This window comes from Pangasianodon hypophthalmus, chromosome 12, assembly GCF_027358585.1.
Source record: "Pangasianodon hypophthalmus isolate fPanHyp1 chromosome 12, fPanHyp1.pri, whole genome shotgun sequence".
In the NCBI taxonomy this organism is placed as follows: domain Eukaryota; kingdom Metazoa; phylum Chordata; class Actinopteri; order Siluriformes; family Pangasiidae; genus Pangasianodon; species Pangasianodon hypophthalmus.
In genome coordinates this window covers 15789926-15809209 of record NC_069721.1, presented here as the reverse complement: position 1 = coordinate 15809209, position 19284 = coordinate 15789926, and the positions used below count along the sequence as shown (strand labels likewise).

General features: G+C 38.0%; 1 protein-coding gene across 1 annotated transcript; it reads left to right on the top strand.

Moving 5' to 3' along the window:
- The first annotated feature begins 1566 nt into the window (after window positions 1–1566).
- On the top strand, window positions 1567–9547 carry LOC113527271 (serine/threonine-protein kinase H1 homolog). Its single transcript, XM_034309497.2, has 3 exons — window positions 1567–1852; window positions 2565–3870; window positions 8837–9547. The coding sequence occupies exons 1-3, from the start codon at window positions 1602–1604 to the stop codon at window positions 9155–9157; spliced, it is 1878 nt and encodes a 625-aa protein (XP_034165388.2). The 5' UTR covers window positions 1567–1601; the 3' UTR covers window positions 9158–9547.
- Window positions 9548–19284: the final 9737 nt, after the last annotated feature.

Below are 19284 nucleotides of genomic sequence, written 5' to 3'. Positions count from 1 at the left end.
GCCGAGTCTCCTTATACTTATTTACTCAGGAGCTCTTGTGGGATTCAAACATTTTTCTGAAATAACACTGTACTGTCATGAATACCAAATTTCTTATGTAAACGCTCCTATGAACAATTTACAGTTAACGATTAGCACTTTAACTATTCAGTCTATTGTGTGCCAGCAGGGAAGGTTTCTCATTAAGACAATAAGCCACATTTAGGAGAGACCGATCATTAATTTCTGTCAATAGGGATTTGGGACTGCACTTTTAGAGGAATGTTGCTTAATTTAGTGTTGGGGTTTAATTGAACTTGCCTGCAGTTGATTATATTCAAGGCACTCCATTGTGCAATGAGTTTTCTCTTTATGAGTTTCCTGAATGTTTCTTAAAGTTTTCAACTGAGAACATCCAATTTTCTGTTTACTGTTAAGTAGCACAACTGCATGTGAATCACTTTTTTTGAAAAAAAGTTTGGTAAAAAATAAGAAATAAGAATCAATAAGAAACTCCTTTATGTATTAATAATTTTAATATTTAGTAAAATTAGTAACTTTAACATTTAGTTAATTTAGTGTGTGAGACTGTGTCCCTGGTGGTCTAGCAGCTAAGGATCCCATGGTCTCACCACCCCGGCCCGGGTTTGATTCCCAGGCAAGGAACCAACCCAGCCACTGGGAGTGTACTCTCAGTGCCTGTCCCAAGCCTGGATAAAATGGGAGGGTTGCATCAGGAAGGCATCAGCTTAAAATCTGTGCCAAAATCAAACATGAGGACCAATGATCCTCTGTGGCAACCCCTAACGTAAAGAACCAGCTGAAAGAACAACACCACCAACAGTGTGTGAGACTGTGGATCTGGACCTCTTATAGTGAAGATGAAAATCCACGGGCCTTCCTTACCATGGAGTTGTCTATCCGTCATGCATGCCTTTGTGCATGATCATAAGATACCTAACATTTGCTAAAGGAGCTAGCTAACCTGGTCTAACTTGCTAAATGTTGCTGTAGCTATAAACTGCTAATATCCATGCTAATGACTGGCATAATGCTAATGTGTTGTTCATTTGACTCAGCTAGCAAGTTTGCTATATTGGTTATTTGCTAAGCAGATGATGCTAGCTAACACGTTATTATCTTGAATGAGAGGATCTTAGGTCTTGTGCAGAGGTGGTTCAGAGTGCCACTCCACTCATCATTCATTTATGAAAGATTTCTTTAAAGACAAATATTAATATATTTTTGTCTACTTTGATCTTCCATACTGTAATTGTATAGGTTTGGGTTTTTTTATAGTATGTCCAACTGTAATTGTTTTTCTTAGTGCCAAACAAGTGCTGCCTTTTTCCAAATCTAAGAAATGGATCAAACAGTTAACACCAAGGTGACATTTGCAGGTAGTGCAGGTGTTCAGACACTTCAACATGACTTAACACACAAAAAAAACTTTAACAACTAAACAACTTTACACTGATTTGTTATCTTTTGTCCGCAAAACTAACCAATTGCTGTTGATGTGGGTGGTTCCACATCCATTGGGTGGTTCCAGGGTGGCTTGAAGCTGTGCTTTTTACATTACATGGATTGGGGTTTTGCACTGTTTGGAATGAAGAAGAGCCATGGGTAATAGTTCTAGCAAAGTAGGTTTAATGTCCGAGCCACCCACCAAGCGTGGGTATTTTAGATTTATGAAAGTAAAATCCAACAAAAACAAGGACTTTGATAAAGAGTTCTGCAAGTATCAAAAACAATCTCACCTGCGGAGTGGATGCAGCAATGAGAGAAGTAAGAAACCTGAGACTAGAAACAAAAACACAAACAAATGTGAAGAAAAGTTTCGGACAAGGTTTGATCCCCGGATCACTGCAAGGTATTACCTACGTTATTCAGTTTAATTATGAGTTTAATTAAATTTGTTATTTTTAATGTTGTATTGGCAAATTTGCACCAAAACTAAACCATTCAGCTTCATAGTCTCAGATAGATATAAGCAGTATCATTTACCTTTTCATCTAATCTATGCATGGTTTTATATTTAAAATGGATCTCTAAATGCATGTATCGTTTCGTGTTTTAATCTCCTCCTGGTATTACTGTCTCCAAAAACATGTTATGTCTTCATAATTGTAAGCCACTTTCATATTTTTAAGCTACTCCCCTCTGCATGCCCTCAGCCCAGTGTCATTTGTCAGGTAAATATGACACCTAGGAATATGATTAAAATTGCCATCCTTCATTAACAGTTAACTTCACAGCAAGCAGCAAATTATTTAAAACTTGGGGATTTTGGAGAATAGTTTTCTTACAGTCCTGGAAATTGTATGAGAACTTTTCAGTCAGGCAGATGTGAATTCCATAAAGCTACAAGACCTATTGTGGTAATGGTGCATTCAGTGATTTAAAAGAAGTATGAATTGTAATAATTGTAATAATAAACTTATCAGAGCTTGTCATGTGACTACAGAAATGTAATCACCTTGGCATAGTGGTTAAATATTGTGTTTATAGGCATTTCAATTGGAAAGTTCAGTTATTGACTACAATTGCAGAATGCATTCATACCAATGGCTAATATTTTCCAGGTACGACATCAAGGCTCTGATTGGTCGGGGAAGCTTCAGCCATGTGGTGCGTGTTGAGCACAGGTACACACACCAGCCCTTTGCTATCAAACTCCTGGAGGTCAGAGAGCACAAGGGTCGTGATTCATGTCAAGTCGAGCTTGGGATTCTGCGAAGAGTCCACCATGCTAATATCATCCGTCTGGTGGAGGTGTTTGAAACTCCTCACCGTGTTTATCTTGTCCTCGAGCTGGCCACAGGAGGAGAGCTACTGGATCGTGTACTTTCTCGAGGCTCCTTCACAGAGCGTGATGCCACCAAAGCTCTAATTATGGTGTCCAGAGGATTAAGCTACATCCATGCACTGGGGGTCATTCACCGGGACTTGAAACCAGAAAACTTGCTGTACTACCATCCAGGGCAGGACTCACGCCTAATCATAACTGACTTTGGCCTGGCCTGCTGGAGTCGGAAAAGCCAGATGGTGGACCATGATGATGTGGTAACAGGGGGCAGTTGTGTAGCTGGAACTGGTGAAGATATTGCCGGTTGTGCTCGGTCAGACAGGGAAGATGATGGGGGTGCTGATGATGCCGATAGTTGTGATATTATAGACAGGAAGGCTAAAGGTGCTGACGATAATTGCAGATTAGTAGATGATGGGAAAGCCAGAGATGAGAGCAGCCAGAGGACAGTTGTAGCCATTAGAGGAGATGGGAGAAAAGATACGAATTGGATCAGCACAGGAGATGAAAGGGAAATAGATAAAAGCTTGAGATTTGAAGGAATGGAAAGGGGCAGTGATGGAGTGGTGGATGAGATGACCATTACTCCTAAATTTTCTGAGGGCACTAAAAGAACTCAAAATGCCTGCATAGAGGAAAGCAAGACAGATGGGTTAGAAGCTTATAAACACACGAACTTCAATATGGCAGAAGGAAAAGAAGTTACTCAGAATATACAAATGCAGTTTTCACATGACAAACTAAAAGAGAGAAGACAAAATTATTGTGTTAAGAGTAGAAGAGACAGAGCTGCTAGAGGCCATGACAAATCTACAAAACTTCATTGCAAAGTAAAGGAATATTCCAACATTAGTTCTGAAGGCCAAAAGTCACATGACTGGGCACTGAGGACACTATGTGGTACCCCAGAGTACCTGGCTCCTGAGATGGTGGCTGGTAGGACATATGGCTGTGAAGTGGACATGTGGGCCTTGGGTGTGATCTCCTACATTGTTCTGAGTGGTTCCATGCCCTTCGAGCAGCGCAGCCGGCCTCGTCTGTTCACGGCCATACTTAGAGGCAGCTTCAGCTTCCATGGCCAAGTGAGTGCCATGATGTATGATGTGCTGTCTCTTTCTCTCTATCTCTGTTTCTATTTAACTGTGTCTCTTCAAGGTCTTAACCATCTGTGTAAGAGAATAGCAAGGTCAGATGTGTGGATGTGGGTTTGTGTCACTGTAAATGCACACATGCTCATAGGTGGCATTATTCTATGGAGGCATTATTTTCATGATATTTGTTATGTCTGAAAAAAAAATCTAAGCCATAATCTGTGAAGTACAGTGTAAGAAAAAAATATGGAACAAATGAATAGTTTACTTTTAGTCTTTTCACACTCACAACTAAAGATGTTTTCAGTATACTTTTATCTGCAATATTGCATCATTCAAACTCATAGCCTTGGACATAGACAGAATATGATGTAAAGCAAATCTCACGTACAAAGTATTTATTGCATTTTAGATGTCCAACCCTTCAGTTTGTCTTCTCTCAACCTTTATTATATAGTTGGAGTATGCTGGTGACTCATTTATAAATGGTTGCATCCACTGTCTGTGGCATGAATGGTCAACATTTCCTTCATTTCTAAATGGCCTCACTTTACAGAAAGTTTTGCTGTTCTCCCTCTTCATTAACTTCTATTATAACTTTACTCTGATAATGCATTAATTCAGCCACTATAAAAGGTGTTCTACAGTTAAGAGTAGTGATGTAATTTGAATACAAGTACATACAAATACAAATATGAATAGAAAGGGCATCTGTTTGAGACCAGGACTGGGATTCCTCATGACATAGCAAAGATCCTTGAAGCTCATGGAACCAATAAGGAACACATTCATTACCATGAATGTGTGGTGATCAATAGCTATTAGTTTGTTTATATTTTGGAAAAGAAAACTAACTAAATTCATTAGGAAATTTGTTTGCAAGTGCAAACAAAAAAAAAACTGTACAAGTGGGATTAAAAACAGTCCCGTGAACATCTGTAGTTTAGACCAATTATGAACTTGAGTGATGTAGAACTGTCAGAGCCAGAATTCATAGACCATGCTGACAGTGCTGCTATTTCTACCTCTGGGGTTTTTCCAGTGGTGTAAGTTTCATTTTTTTTAAAAAATCCGGTTTAGGTCCTGTCATTTCAGATATTAATCTGAATCGAGATACAGATGTGAATTTGGAACACTAATTAGATAAAGATAAGACTCAGTAAGATGTCATCCTTATTTCCGGTAGTGTATTGCCTTCTGTTGACAGATGAGCCCTCTCAATAATTTCCCAGAAATACTAGGTCTTGTCTTCGTAGATGTTTGTGTCAGTCTTTCAAGTATTTTAACTATGGCTTGCATTCATATTCATCTCCTTTCTGATTAACCCCTTAAACTCCTGGGGCATGTCAGTGGGTCCAGACTTACATTGCTCATGTAACTATACGTATTTGCTATCCATTTCACTGTAGTTACTGAATAATGCTTTATGATAAATAACATGCTGAAAGTTTAAGGCGTTACCACTGAATTCCTGTGTAGAAGTGATTGTGTGAAACAGAAATGTAAATTACCTAAAGTAGTTAAGTGCCATTTATGTAGGTCTATTAAGGATGCAGTTAAAAGACAGCTATAAAGAAGCAATAAAGCAGTAAGCTTGGACCAGTAAACAGCCACATGTAAACCAGAGGGCAAGTAGTGTGTGCTCGTTTGTGTGTGGTCAGCTGTGTAAACACCCTTGATGTACCTCTCACACACTAGCTCTCTCAGGTCTAGCCAGTACGCTATATCTCAGGTGTAACCCCTGGCCCTCGTCAGTGCTAGATGAGGATAGAGGTGAAGTGGATAACAGCAGAGGAAGCAGATAGAGGAGAAGAAAGGAAAAGTGACACACTGTGAATTACCATGAGGCTTTTATCACCTCCTTCATACAACATACCGACACACACTCACATACACAATTTCATTTCCACCTGAGTGCTATGAAATAACAGTTGCTACTATGACTAGCTACTATGATGAATTGCTTTACTCTTGCAGAAAAAAATAACATCAAATGCAGTTTTTTCATATTTCTCTGCTCAAACAGCACATTTAATCTAATGATATCACTCACTGTTCAAGCAGTCGCTGTGTTATACAAGTCTCAGAAATGCAAGGTAAGATTTTAAAAAAGGCCCAAAGCTAATAAAATAATAATGCTTATTTATTATGTTATGTATTTTAAGTTCTATGCTAAGTTCTATTTTATCAGTGGAAATCTTTATGTAAATATATGAGTGTTGTGGTGAGTAATTAAAACTACATAGCCTTTTTATGGTTAAACTATACATTTTAAGACTATAAGACCCTCACCTCAGATCAGATATTTAAATTGATGAATGAGCAACCATCCAACAAGACCAAGAATGATAGATGATGGATGACGGGCCAGAGTTAGTCACTCAGCTCTCTCAATGTTTTATTGATGTGAGACTTTCTTTGCTTTCCTCTTCTCAAGAAACATATTAATGGCACTTGACTTTGCTGGAGAAATGACATAGAATGGCTTATAGTTTTGTATTTTTCTCACTGGAATTGGTCTGTGTGTGCGTTTGTGTGTGTGTGTGTGTGTGTGTGTGTGAGTAAAGCCTGCTCTTTGAATTCCATTCATCAGCAACAGACTTGCAATTGTCAATTTCACGGATGATTAATTGTCATTACTATGCAAGAGAGAGTGTTTGCGCATGGGAATGCATGTGTGAGTGTGTGTGTGTGAGTGTGTGAGACAGAGGTTCACAGATTTGTAAACTGTACCTTTTTGCTTAGTGCAACTTTTCAGGAGCATGTTTTACAAGTGTATTACGAACAACGAGTGTTTATGCTTGAGAGGCCGTACTTTATTACTGTGTACAACATAAATTGTCTACATGGTCTTAAAGGTCCCAAGTACTACTTTATCTAACAAAATATTTTTGCCAATAATCAATAATACTAGCCCTAGTTTAATATACTCCTACACTATGGATTCCATGGATTTTGCTTCAGAAATATCACTGAATACATTTTGACTAGCAATAAATGGATCACTGAGTGTTCCAGTTGAGAGAAAATGGAATCATTGTAAAACAAGGGCCATCAATTCCAGTCCCTTACAGTGTGCTGATTATCCTGCTTTACAACTATACAGTCTAGTAAGGTACACTACAGTTACTAATACAGATTCTGTGTTAGTTTCCCAAAATATAACAGTATGCATGAAAGTAAGAGGTGTTCTCTGGTGGTTGTGGGACATAATTTCCCACCTGACACTCATCTTAACAGTAACCACTAAAAACAGGAGCACTAATGGAGGAGCTCTAAGACATAATTTACCTTTTAATTGGTATTTAGCTTTATGTGAGGAGTCATAAAGTAGACAATCAAGCTTTTCATTGTATTCAATGAATACAACCACTATAGATACTACTAAAGATAGATGTGTCTGGTAGAACATCCCAAAAACACACTATTGTTCTAAATAGTGTGCCACTATTTTTGGATACTATTTTGACATACTGTTTAGAACAGTGGTGGGTGTCATGGTGGTGCAGAAAGTAGGATTTGCCACCTCACAGCCAGGGTCCCTGGTTCAATCCTGAGATCGGATTACTGGCTGTGTGGCGTTCTGCAAGTTCTCCCTATATATACATGTGGATTTCCTCTGTTCCTCAGTTTCCTCACATCTCCCAAAAACCTGCCAGTAGGTGGATTGACTATGCTAAATTGCCCCTACATGTGAATGAGTGTGTGGATGTGTTTGTGCGTGGTGCCCTGCAATGAACTATCGTCTTATCTGATCTAACCCGGACTGGCGTATTACCATCTCGCACACAGTGTTCCTGACCCTGACCGGGATGAAGTGGTTACTCAAGATGAATGGAATATTTAGTACAGTGATATGTGATTTGGGAGGCAGTCTTACGATGTTTGTGTTTACACTCAAGTGACTATTCTGTGATGCATTTGGCCATTAAGTGGACCGCATTACTTATGTTCCTGTTCAATACTCTTGGTACCCACAGAAAAGACATCTGACTTAACTCACTAGTTCTTTCCCAAGTTTAGTCGGTGTATTATAGAGGAGGAAGGAAATTATTAAAAATGCTGGCCCAGTGCAGGCCCAGTCTTTTTCAGACCTGTTGTTTTATTCTTAAACAGTTATTTCTTGTTCGTATTAACTGCAGATTGTGGGCTATTCATTAACTCTTCACAGAAAAATTAGAGATAAATTACAGAATATTCAGAACTAGTGACATTTATTGACTAATGTTCCCACATTCAGATGGTGGCAAGGCGAGAATGCCACAGTATGTATTGATGCTTGCGTGGTGAATCTGGGGTGAACCTCACATCTTATCATCCCTGCTTCATTTAAGTTGCATTCAGTGACATTTAAAAAAGTATCTCCTAGCTGATGTCAAATGGAGAGACGTTTCGTTTAGATATTTTGAAGATCTGACCCTGTGAACTTACCTAAAAAACTGAGAAATTAAATGCTGCTGCAGCTACAGTCCATGTGAATTGTTAGAGTTAGTTAGCGAGGCCCATAATAAAATTTGAATTATTGGAGCATTCATTAAACAGAACTTATATAAGCAATTGGTAAATGAGCAGTGCACTGTTAAGGCAGGTTTAATCAGGGTTTCTCAGAATTTAAATGCTTTTTTAAGGTAGAAAAAAAATTAATTATAGTGAGCTGCTCTTGCCAGCAGGTCAAATTACCTGACGCTACTCTTGCCTACACCTTTCAATATTTATTTAATGCACTTGTTTCTTTTACACAAAGTAGATTGTTGCATGCTAATTAAGCATGTACATGAAAAATATTCTAATACACCCAGTTCAATTCATTACTTAATTGAGCTAATTATTTAACACTTTATAACCTAAGTTAGGAATGTTAAAGCTGGCACAGACCAAAAAAAATAGTGCATTGGGATCTGCAAGGCTTTGTAAACTAATTAACACCTTTCTAACATCCCTCTTGTCTTCCACCCAGCCATGGAGCTCAATCTCTCACCAGGCCAAAGACTTCATAGAACGTCTGCTGAGTGTCAACCCCGAGCAACGAATGACTGCAGAGCAAGCTCTTAAACACCCCTGGCTGCTCAACATGGCTTCCTGCTCCTCTAACACGAACCTCCATCGGCCGATATCACGAAATCTCCGTCAGCGGGCTTCACGCATTTCCAATTATAGCTCCAGTTCACACTCTGTCCCTGAGTCACGATCTGTTGTGACTTCTCGGTCACAATCACGTCCTGATTCTAGACAATTACCTAGCATCAGAGCTCAGCACAGTGTGGCAGTGTCTGCTTAAAGCTCCTTGGAAATAGCTCCATGTAAATGCAGTGCTCTTCAAGTTACAGTATGTGTTAATTTATAAATTTTAAGTTCACCTCATAATATACACTTAAGAGCTTATCAGGGGCTTAGTCAAATTTAATTATCTTGAATTAATTATAATAGGGAAAAACTGCTACAAAATACTGTAGATTAAGCACCTCCAATTATAGCTGATTTAGCAAAAAGCTATAAACTGATGAAAGTTAGCAGGTTGTTAAAAGTTTTTGAATATATTCTGTTCATTAGTGAATAAATGCAAATAGGATAAAATATAGCCTAACTGCAAATGGTATATTATTTCATTACTATGTATACAATCTGTGCTGTTGGTTTTCATGCTCTTTTCTATTCATGTTTTTTACTTACTGGCAACTGAATGAATATTATTGGATGAATAAATAACCCGTACTCTAAAATTCTCCCATCTGATCACCTGCTATAAAAAAGACAGTGAAGATTATGCTAAAGATGTGCTGTCTGATTGGATAACACATTCATGTGAGTGCCAAACCTCAGCTGCATTCAAAGCCATTTTGGTCAGTGTGTCAACTGTATTTGGAACATTTTACAGCACAGATGGTCCACTTCTTCAATGGGTTTAGGAATTGCAGTCCCTTGAAGTAACTCCAATTATTTGTTCTTCCTTCCTGGCTGGTGATGCCACAAGAGATCACAGTGCAAGAGCTCACAATTAGCCGTGATCAGCTGTGGTATAGAATATGGGAGACTGAGCTATCAGGTGGGAATTGGCTGTGACTGAACTGGGAGAAAATGAGATAAACATCTTTGAGTTTTTTTGTGCTGGTATGCTTTGGAAGTTGAAACAGCACACCTGAAGCAGCAGAAATCTATCATATACCCTTTTCACCTTGCAGGCCTTTCACTAATACAGTATTGTTAGATATTATCACAGGCTGGTGAGGTTTGAGTATCGCTGCCCCAGAAAAAGAGCTTAGCCACTTGCTTAATGGCAACTAGACAGTCATAAATACTCATTTTAAAAAATAAGAAAATATTGCCCCCTGCTGGAAAATTTAGGACAGGTTTTACAAAGTGAAATTAGGAATAACGCTCCATCCATCACCTTGAATACCATATGTTGCACACATTAATGATTTTAGTGAATTTCAGTATTTATCACCTACTGGATCTGACAGTAAGCTACTGTAGTTGATTCGCTTAATGTAATAATGTATGAGCCTGGTCAGGATTACTACTCCCCAGCATGGTGCATTACCAACTGCAACCTTTACATAATTCCTTTATGTAACATCTCTTTTTGAAACTTAACATTCACAGTGTGAATGACTCCAGTTCTACTTACATTTGTTTAAATTTGAACAGTATTGTTGTGAAATAGTTTATTGAAACCTAGAAAGACAGATCTGATGCTTCTCTCTTGGTTAACTTCTTTGCTGTTGAATTCTTGAATCTGACTGGTCAGAAGGTGTAAAATAATTTTCTTTAACAGTATGGCTCTGACAGCAGTCCTCACTGCAAGACAAATTACAGGTTTATATTAATGTGTTCACTGTAATATGTTGCAATATATGGTAATACATTGTTTTCATTGTTTCTATAGTAGCAACTTATACTGAGACTTGTATGGCAGACAGTCCACATAAATGGCATAAAATCATGTGTATAAACTGTAACTGTAAATTTTCTGACATGGGAGAGTCTTTAGGACCGAGGACTTTGCAGCTTTGGTAATATGACAAGATGCATTTTTTTTTACTTTATCTTTAATAGAGAGAAAAAAGAGAGCTGGTAAGGGAATGTCTATTTATAGCTGTTATAAGAGATAACAAGAACTATTTTGGCTCGCAGATTTTTTTTTTTTTTTTTCTCGAAAAGGTAATAGATGGGGAAAGATGTTTCCGAACCTGGATGCATAATTCATAGATAGCACCAAGCTAAATAGACAAAACCATAGTCAGTTGATTAATTTCACTGAAACTTTGGTTATAATTTTAGATACAGTATTAAAGTTTCTTGACCCATAATGTGGTAAAACAATTGAGGTTCAATAAGAATCCAACACAAATATGTCATATTAGCTTTAATTATTCCTGTTGTGCCTTTAATGGGGGGGGATTGTGATCAATGAAATCTTGCATGGAGCGCTTGTAGGACTGAGTTACACCGTTACACCATACAGAATATGCACACTTGTCTTTTCAATTCATTGCTGGTTTTCTATCAAGCCACAGTGAATCCATAACTCCCCTATAATGGCACGCATCTAAGAATAACAAACTCAAAATCAAAATACTTTCTGCCAGTCATTTTTGGAGAGGAGAATGAGGTAATATGAGAGAAACTTTGAGTCAGAAGAAGATGGCTAAGAGCAAAAAATCTCTCAATGTTACACTTAAGGACTTTAAACGAAACATTGATTCTATGTAAATCATCATGAGTTAGAAGCTGCTATTAGAAGCAAAGTGACTTACACAGCCTCTTTCTCTATGAATGCTTTTGTTTTGATTTTCAGATGCTGGTACACAGTGGTAGGCTATATACTGTACCTATAATAAGTAACCGTTCTGATCCTGAATCAGTTATTGCTGTAATGTTCTAATAGAGGCAGTCTCTTTAAAGAGATGTTTCGGATTACAGACAATTTTCAGTGTAAAATTGCTATTACTTTTGAATTTAAGTTACCAAATCTGAATATGGCCCTTTAAGAATGACTTCGCAAACTTTCTCAGTTATGGACCTGGACAATGTGAGTAGTTCTCTCATTTCCTGCAGCACTTTTGTGCGTTTGTGCTTTATGTGGGTTATTTTCCGAAGGCCATTCCAATTTCGTTCATCCATTTGAGTATCCCTCCTATCTCACTTATTATTACACAGACAAGCCAGCATGAAGGGTAAGAGTGGAGGAAGCAGACATATTGAAGTGTGTTTCTGTGCCTCCTCTGCTGATGGAGGATTGTGTATTCAACTCAGCTCAGCCCAGCTGGGGGTATTGAGACACAACAAACACTCATATCTTAGAACTGTCCCAGACATCATCCACAGGAACCCAGGGGCTCAGTGCTTCTACTGCAGAAAAACATCCACACACCATACATCATTCAACAACAGTCTTAGAGGATGCAACAGTGCTCACAGCTGTGTGTGTGTGTGTGTGTGTGTGTGTGTGTGGGGCTAAGTGCCTGTGTGCCTGTGTCTGCATGTATCTGAAACATAAAAGAGCATTTAATTCACTCAGACTCTTACATCATTTTTCCATATGCAGCTTATTTCACACCTACACCAATGAACTGTTATGAATCTCTGCTGTTATGAAGATTATTTTATCAGGTGTATATTCAGTCTATCCTAGCGCCTGCACGTCATACTGCAAGTATAATTCTTATACAATCCACTAATAATTTAATGCAAACTTACCTTATTTCTGAGAAATTTTGTTGGGTCTGAGCATATGTCATGAGCAGATAAGCCCACTGATGTTCCAGCAAGTGAAACTGAAGCAATTTCAAGCAAGTCTAACTGATCTTTGTCACTTTGTGAAGAACTGAAGTCAATCTGTAACTACATTGTCAGGGTTGTGTGTCTGTATCTGGTGCAGCTAGCTGTCCACTGGTCCATTCCCATGAGATAATGATAAATTGAATCTTATCTTGTAATTATTATTATCCATCCATCCATCGTCTGTACCACTTATCCAACACAGGGTCGCAGGGTAACGTGGAGCCTATCCCAGGGGACTTGGGGCACAAGGCAAGTTGTGCCAACCCATCACAGGGCCAGTCAGCCTACAATGCATGGGGAGTACATGCAAACTCTGCGCACACAGGGCAGAGGCGGGATTCGATCCCCCAACCCCGGAGGTGCAAGGCAAGTGTGCTAACCACTAAGCCCCCAATTATTATTATTATTATTATTATTATTATTATTATTATTATTATTATTATTAGTTGTTGTTGGTGGTGGTGGTGGTGGTGGTAAATGTTTTAAACATTGGTTTATTTAAACATTACAAAATTAAATATAAATATCAATTTATTTAATTCAATAACAGGGTGATAAACCAGAGTGCTGTTGAATTCTGAAATCTGAAGGTGTTCATTAATTTCTTATAACAGCATGACTCTGACAGTATTTACAGCTGCAAGTTAAATCACAGGCTCATATTAGTGTGCTCATTTTAATTCATCATTGTTTCTATATACAGCAACTTGTATGGAGGATACTCCAATTTAAAGCTAATAATAAACATGTAATAATAAAAATGTTTTTTAATGTTGTTATTTAACATACATTTATAAATATAGAGATAGTCTCTGTAAGGAGGACGTTCTGTAAGGAGACTTTATAATGCTTTGTAACAGAGGTAAAGCTGTTTCTCTTCACGTGTGTCTTAGGGACTTTTCTTGGTTACATGACATGCAGCAGTCTTTTTAACTTCAAGAAAGTGTGAACAGAGAGGCTGGTGAGGGAACAACAATAACGTAAGTGATAACAGGAACTAACTTGCAGATATTCCATAACATTAAATGCAACTATAAATGGATAAAAAGTATTTTGTCATTCTTTAATGAATAAAAAATGCAATAATTGTCACACTGCTGTGGTATAAGAGGTGCAAAAGAAAATAATCACTTCAAGATGGTAACACAACACCCATCACACCACTTCGTTGTTTTTCCCCATCACACCCCCATCATGTTTTATTCCTTACTTATCATATCACAACCGGAATTGTTTTTTTTTAGTAGCTAATAAACACATTTTCAAAAGATGCTGCAAAAAAGAAAAAAATATATATATTTATCTAGTTTCATATATTTATCTACTAAAATTATGACCTGCATATTAGCATATATTTGTTATGTGTTATATGTTAACCTCAGTGACAGTTTCTATGAGCTTGCACTTGCACAGTGATGCTGGCTTTTTGGCTGCCAGCTATTTGAGGCCTTTGTAGATAAGATTCTTCACAACAAAACAACTGAGCAGCTGCTTCTACCCTCTGCTGTAACCTTTCTCTCTTGGAACATTGTGGCTCTGATAAGCAGTAGCAGCCTCTTCAATCATCTTGTCAATCTGGACACTTTTGAGGCAGAGCTGGATGCCATGATGCTGACTATAGTGTGTGAGGTCACAGAGAAAAATATAAATTGCAAGAAAAGAACAAGCAGAGTGAGGAAATGGAAATACATAAGATACATGGACTCAGCCTTCTATAGTTTTTGATAGGTTTGTTTTGATATGACAGCTTTCTGCTGTTCTCTTTTGTGTTGCTTTTTCTCTCCCTTAGGTTGCCATAGGGTGGAGGCACATTCACTAGATGCACACTACCTTTTGGCAAGAGGTGGGAAACCTGATAATAATGAATTCAGGAATTACTGAAATCAGCAACGCTACAGAGCAATGACTTAGGGTCACTTTGGGTTAGGGTCACTTTGGGTTAGGGTAGCAATATCACCTCACAGTTCCAGAGTCAGTATGGATCCTATTCCCAGGTTATTGTCTGTGTGGAGTTTTGCATGTCCTCCCCATTTTCATGAGGTTGCCCTATGGGTTCTCAGGTTTCCTTGTATGTCCCAATAACAAGCCAATGGGCTGATGATTTTAAATTGCCCCTAGGTATGAATGTGTGTGCGTGGAGGAGTGTGATGGACTGGGCTCCCATCCAGGCTGTATTATCTCCGTGGCCAGTGCTTCCCAGGATTGGCTCTGGATCCACTGACCGGGATAAAGCAGTTACTGAAGATGACTGAATAAGCAACTTCATAAAAGATTAAAAGAAAATGGAATATTTTGATTCCTGATATTTTGCAGTTTACAAAATATGAGAATATGTGAAGGGTGACCTGACTGGCATTTGTCACTTTCAGGTTTCAGTGTGTATTTCTCAGTATTGTTCCAAGTGTGCTTTCGAAGAGAAATGACAATACACTACAAGTGATTATTGTATCATCTTCAGGATGGTGCACCTATGATAACCCCATAAAAGTGTGAAATCTTTCTCATTCACCTGAATCATTTCCAGTCACTCTCCAATTGCCCTCTCACACACCACCCCATCTGGTCCCTACTTCATCACTAACATGTCTGTCACACTATTTCAGGGCATTATTAAACTTTTGTCAAATATAAAAAAAAATGGATTGGCATACAGGCCTTTTATGAACCAATTTTTTACTCCGAGGATTACCCATCTGTGTCACACACTGAGGTCATATTTGCTATAGTTTGAGATTTTATACACTGAAATGAGATCAGATGCTCTTCAAAACTCAAAAACAACAATATAGCAATTGAACATTTGAACTTAGAATTTATTTCCAATGATCAATATATCTCGAGACACAGAGAGTCTGTAGTTTTCAAACTCGACTGATTGAACATTATTTGAACCAAAAGTGCCCATGACTGTTTTTTTGTTTGTTTGTTTGTTTGTTTGTTTTTTTCTGAAGATCTATTAATCTAAAGTTGTTAGGCAGAAATGGAAACTCTGGTTGTGGTGAAATAATCCCTGCATATCAAACAATCCTCCTTTTGTGGCTACAAAAGTGAGATGCTTTAGTATGGCACCTACATGTCAACTACATTCTATAATAAGCAAGATCATGTTATATCATTGCAAAATCAAAAGGATAAAATTAATTAATTGTAACTTGTGGATGTAATGGAATTGTTCGAAAGTCTACATGGAAATTTAACATGGTATGTGATATTATATAATCTGGAAGGAATAAAGTCCATTGTAATATCTCAGGCCAGTTATAAACTTCTCATGTAAAAGAGTATGAGCACAAAATATGTGTCTTCACCCATGTAAAATCAACATGCACTCAGCTACGCAGCTGTGACATCGAGCATGCTCAAGTTATAGAGTGCATTCATTCATTATGCAGTTATGCCAATGTACAACAGTATATACAGCAGAATAGCCAGTATGGGATATCCATACTTCTGAGTCAGTTTCAGTCACAAGAATTATTTTTGCATTTTTTTTTTCTGTATTCATTTTCATTTTCTTTATTGCCATAGGAAACTACCACATGAATAAAATACAGGCTGAAAATCTCAGAATGATACTGCCAGATCAGGTCATGCAGCATTGCCACCTAGAGGAACACAGGCATGTCAGCAGCTTGTTTTTATTTATAGCTCAAATCACCTTGTATAAAGGATCTAAATGACCCAGTGAAGTCACATTAGTGTTTTTATATCACACTTTGGCATATAAATAGACATGTAGTATGTTCTTCTTTCCTATATCAAAGTAAAACTCAGACCCAGACTCCAGCTACAGACTCATAGTACAGCTGGAGCTATGAGCACTTCCACTGCAGACCACGAGGTGGTGCAGAAAATGGAAACCACTGTTGCCAGGTTGGGTGATTTTCCACTAAAATGGACCACATTTTGAATTGTGTAACAAAAAAGTGCTTGGGTAGGTGTGCTATGATTTTAACAAGTTAAAATACACTATATGGACAAATGTTTTGGACAACTGACTATAACATATAACATGTGCTTTTTGAACATCCCATTTTGGACCGTGGCTGTGCGGATTTGCCCAGTCAGCCAAAAAAAGCATTAGTGAGGTCAGGCAGTTATGTCAGATGAGAAGGCCTAGGGCACATCTGTATTCCAATTCATCCCAAAGGTTTTCATTGTGGTTGAGGTCAGCTCTCTGTGTAGGCCACTCAAGCTCTTCCACTCCAACCTTGGAAAACCTCGCTTTGTGCACAGCATGACATTGTCATGGTGGAACAGGATTGGGCCTTTTAGTTCCAGTGAAGGGAAATTGTAATTCTACAGCATAGAAAGACATCCTATAAAATTGTGTGTTTCCAACTTGTGGTAACAGTTTGGGGAAGGACCACATATGGGTGCAGTGGTCAGGTGTCCACAAAGTTTTGGCCATATAGTGTATGTCATGTTCATGAATTGCATTGTTATTCATGCAACTAGTGTTGAATAACTTCCCACCCTATCACTTTTTACAAAAACAATAAGAATCAAATCTTTTTTTTTTTATTCAGAGGAATGCAGTTTTTACAGAAGGGACATAACCCATGTTTGAATGCTGAATGTCCCACAGGTATAAGAATATATTATAGTTTTGATTTGTTAGAGACATTTGGCTACTTAACAAAAGGTTTCAAATGGAAACCTGAACACCAACCTGGCAACACTGAGGATGAATCATGTGACTTTCTAGAAAGATGAAACTGAAACACTCATGATTTTGCTGCAGGGGTGGCAAAGAACATATGAAGCAGAGAGCATAAGCAAAGACAAAGAAGGGGGAGGGGAAAGCAGAAACCAAGCTCAAGAACATGTCTCCCCTAGACAGCATTTTGCAAAACATAAGACAGGAACTACCTCTTACTTTACAGTGCACAGTTACCACTGTACAGTTGAGGCCAAAAGTTTACGAACACTTAGGCTAAAGACAATCTCTTTGAAATGTTCACAACTCCACACATTTCATGGCACCACACATTTTGTGTTAAATCAGTTAGGGCATCTACTTTATTTTCATATTATCTAATTTCAGTATCATAAGCTAAGAGACAGATTTATTTCAGCTTTTATTTACTATATCAGATTTTCATAAATTCTGTTAGTGCATTTTAATTGCTTACCTTCAGTCAAACTCTTGGGGCAACCTTCCATAAGCTCACAATATGGAAGCTCTCACAATACTTTGCTGGAATCTTTGCCCATGCTTTCTGACAGAACTGGTGTAACTGTCAGGTTTGTGGGCTTCCTTACTCAGACACACTTTTTCAGTTCAGTCCACAAATTTTCTGTGGGATTCAGGTCAGGGTTTGTGATGGCCTCTCCAATACTTTCAATTTGTTGTCTTAAAGCCATTTTGTTACAACTTTGGAGATACACTTAGGATCATTGTCCTGCTGGAAGACATAGTTCTGGCCAAGTTTTAACTTTCTGGCTGATGTCTTGAGGTGTTGCTTCAGTATTTCCTCATGATGCCATCTGTTTTCTGAAATGCACCAGTCCCTTTTCCAGAAAAACACCAACACAACATGATGCTGCCACCCCCATGCTTCACAGTTGGGATAGTGTTCTTCAGATTAAAATCCTCACCCTTTTTCCTCCATACATTGTGCTGATCATTATGGCCAAACAGAGAGAACAACTCCTCAGGAGCAACTGTACTTGTGGAAGTCCGCATTGTTTTCTGATGTCTAGGCTGAGTTGCCTCGATTTTCCCACGGTATATAGGGCAAAAAGTCACTGTCTCTAAAGGTAGGGCCTTTTACAGCCATTGTTACACTCCCAATGGACTCCTTATTATGACAATTGGCCAATCAGAAGTTTCTAAAATTCATGACATCAATTTCTGGACTCTTCCAGTCTGTTTAAAGAGACAGTCAATTTGATGTAAGTAAATCTCTGATCCACTTGAATTCTGATACAGTGAATTAAAACAGAAATAAATCTGTTTCTAATCTATTGTTTTAAAATTAACAGTAGTGTTTTTTACATTTAAATATGTTAACATGTGCTTCTACAGTGGCTATAAAAAGTCTACACACATCTACACACCCCTGTTAAAATGGAAGATTTTTGATGTAAAAAAAATGAACGAAGATAAATCATATCAGAACTTTTTCCACCCTCAATGTGAAATTACAATGTATAAAAATTAAGTGAAAAACAATCAGAAACATTTTAGGGAAAAATAGTAAAAATAAAAAACTTACAATAACCTGGTTGCAAAAGTGTGTACACCCCTAAACTAATACATTGTTGAAGCACCTTTTGATTTTATTACACCACTCTATCTTTTGGCTAAGAGTCTATCAGCGTGGCACATTTTGACTTGGCAATATTTTCTCACTCTCTTGCAAAAACATTCTAGAGCCATCAAATTGTAAGGGCATCTCCTGTGCACAGCCTGCTTCAGGTCACCCCACAGATTTTTAATTGGATTCAGGTCTGGGCTCTGACTAGGCCATTCAAAAACATTGATCTTCTTTTGGTTAAGCCACTTCTTTGTTGATTTGGATGTATGCTTTGGGTCATTGTCATGCTGAAAGGTGAAATTCCTTTTCATCTTCCGCTTACTAGCAAGCACCTGAAGGTTTTGCACTAAAATCAACT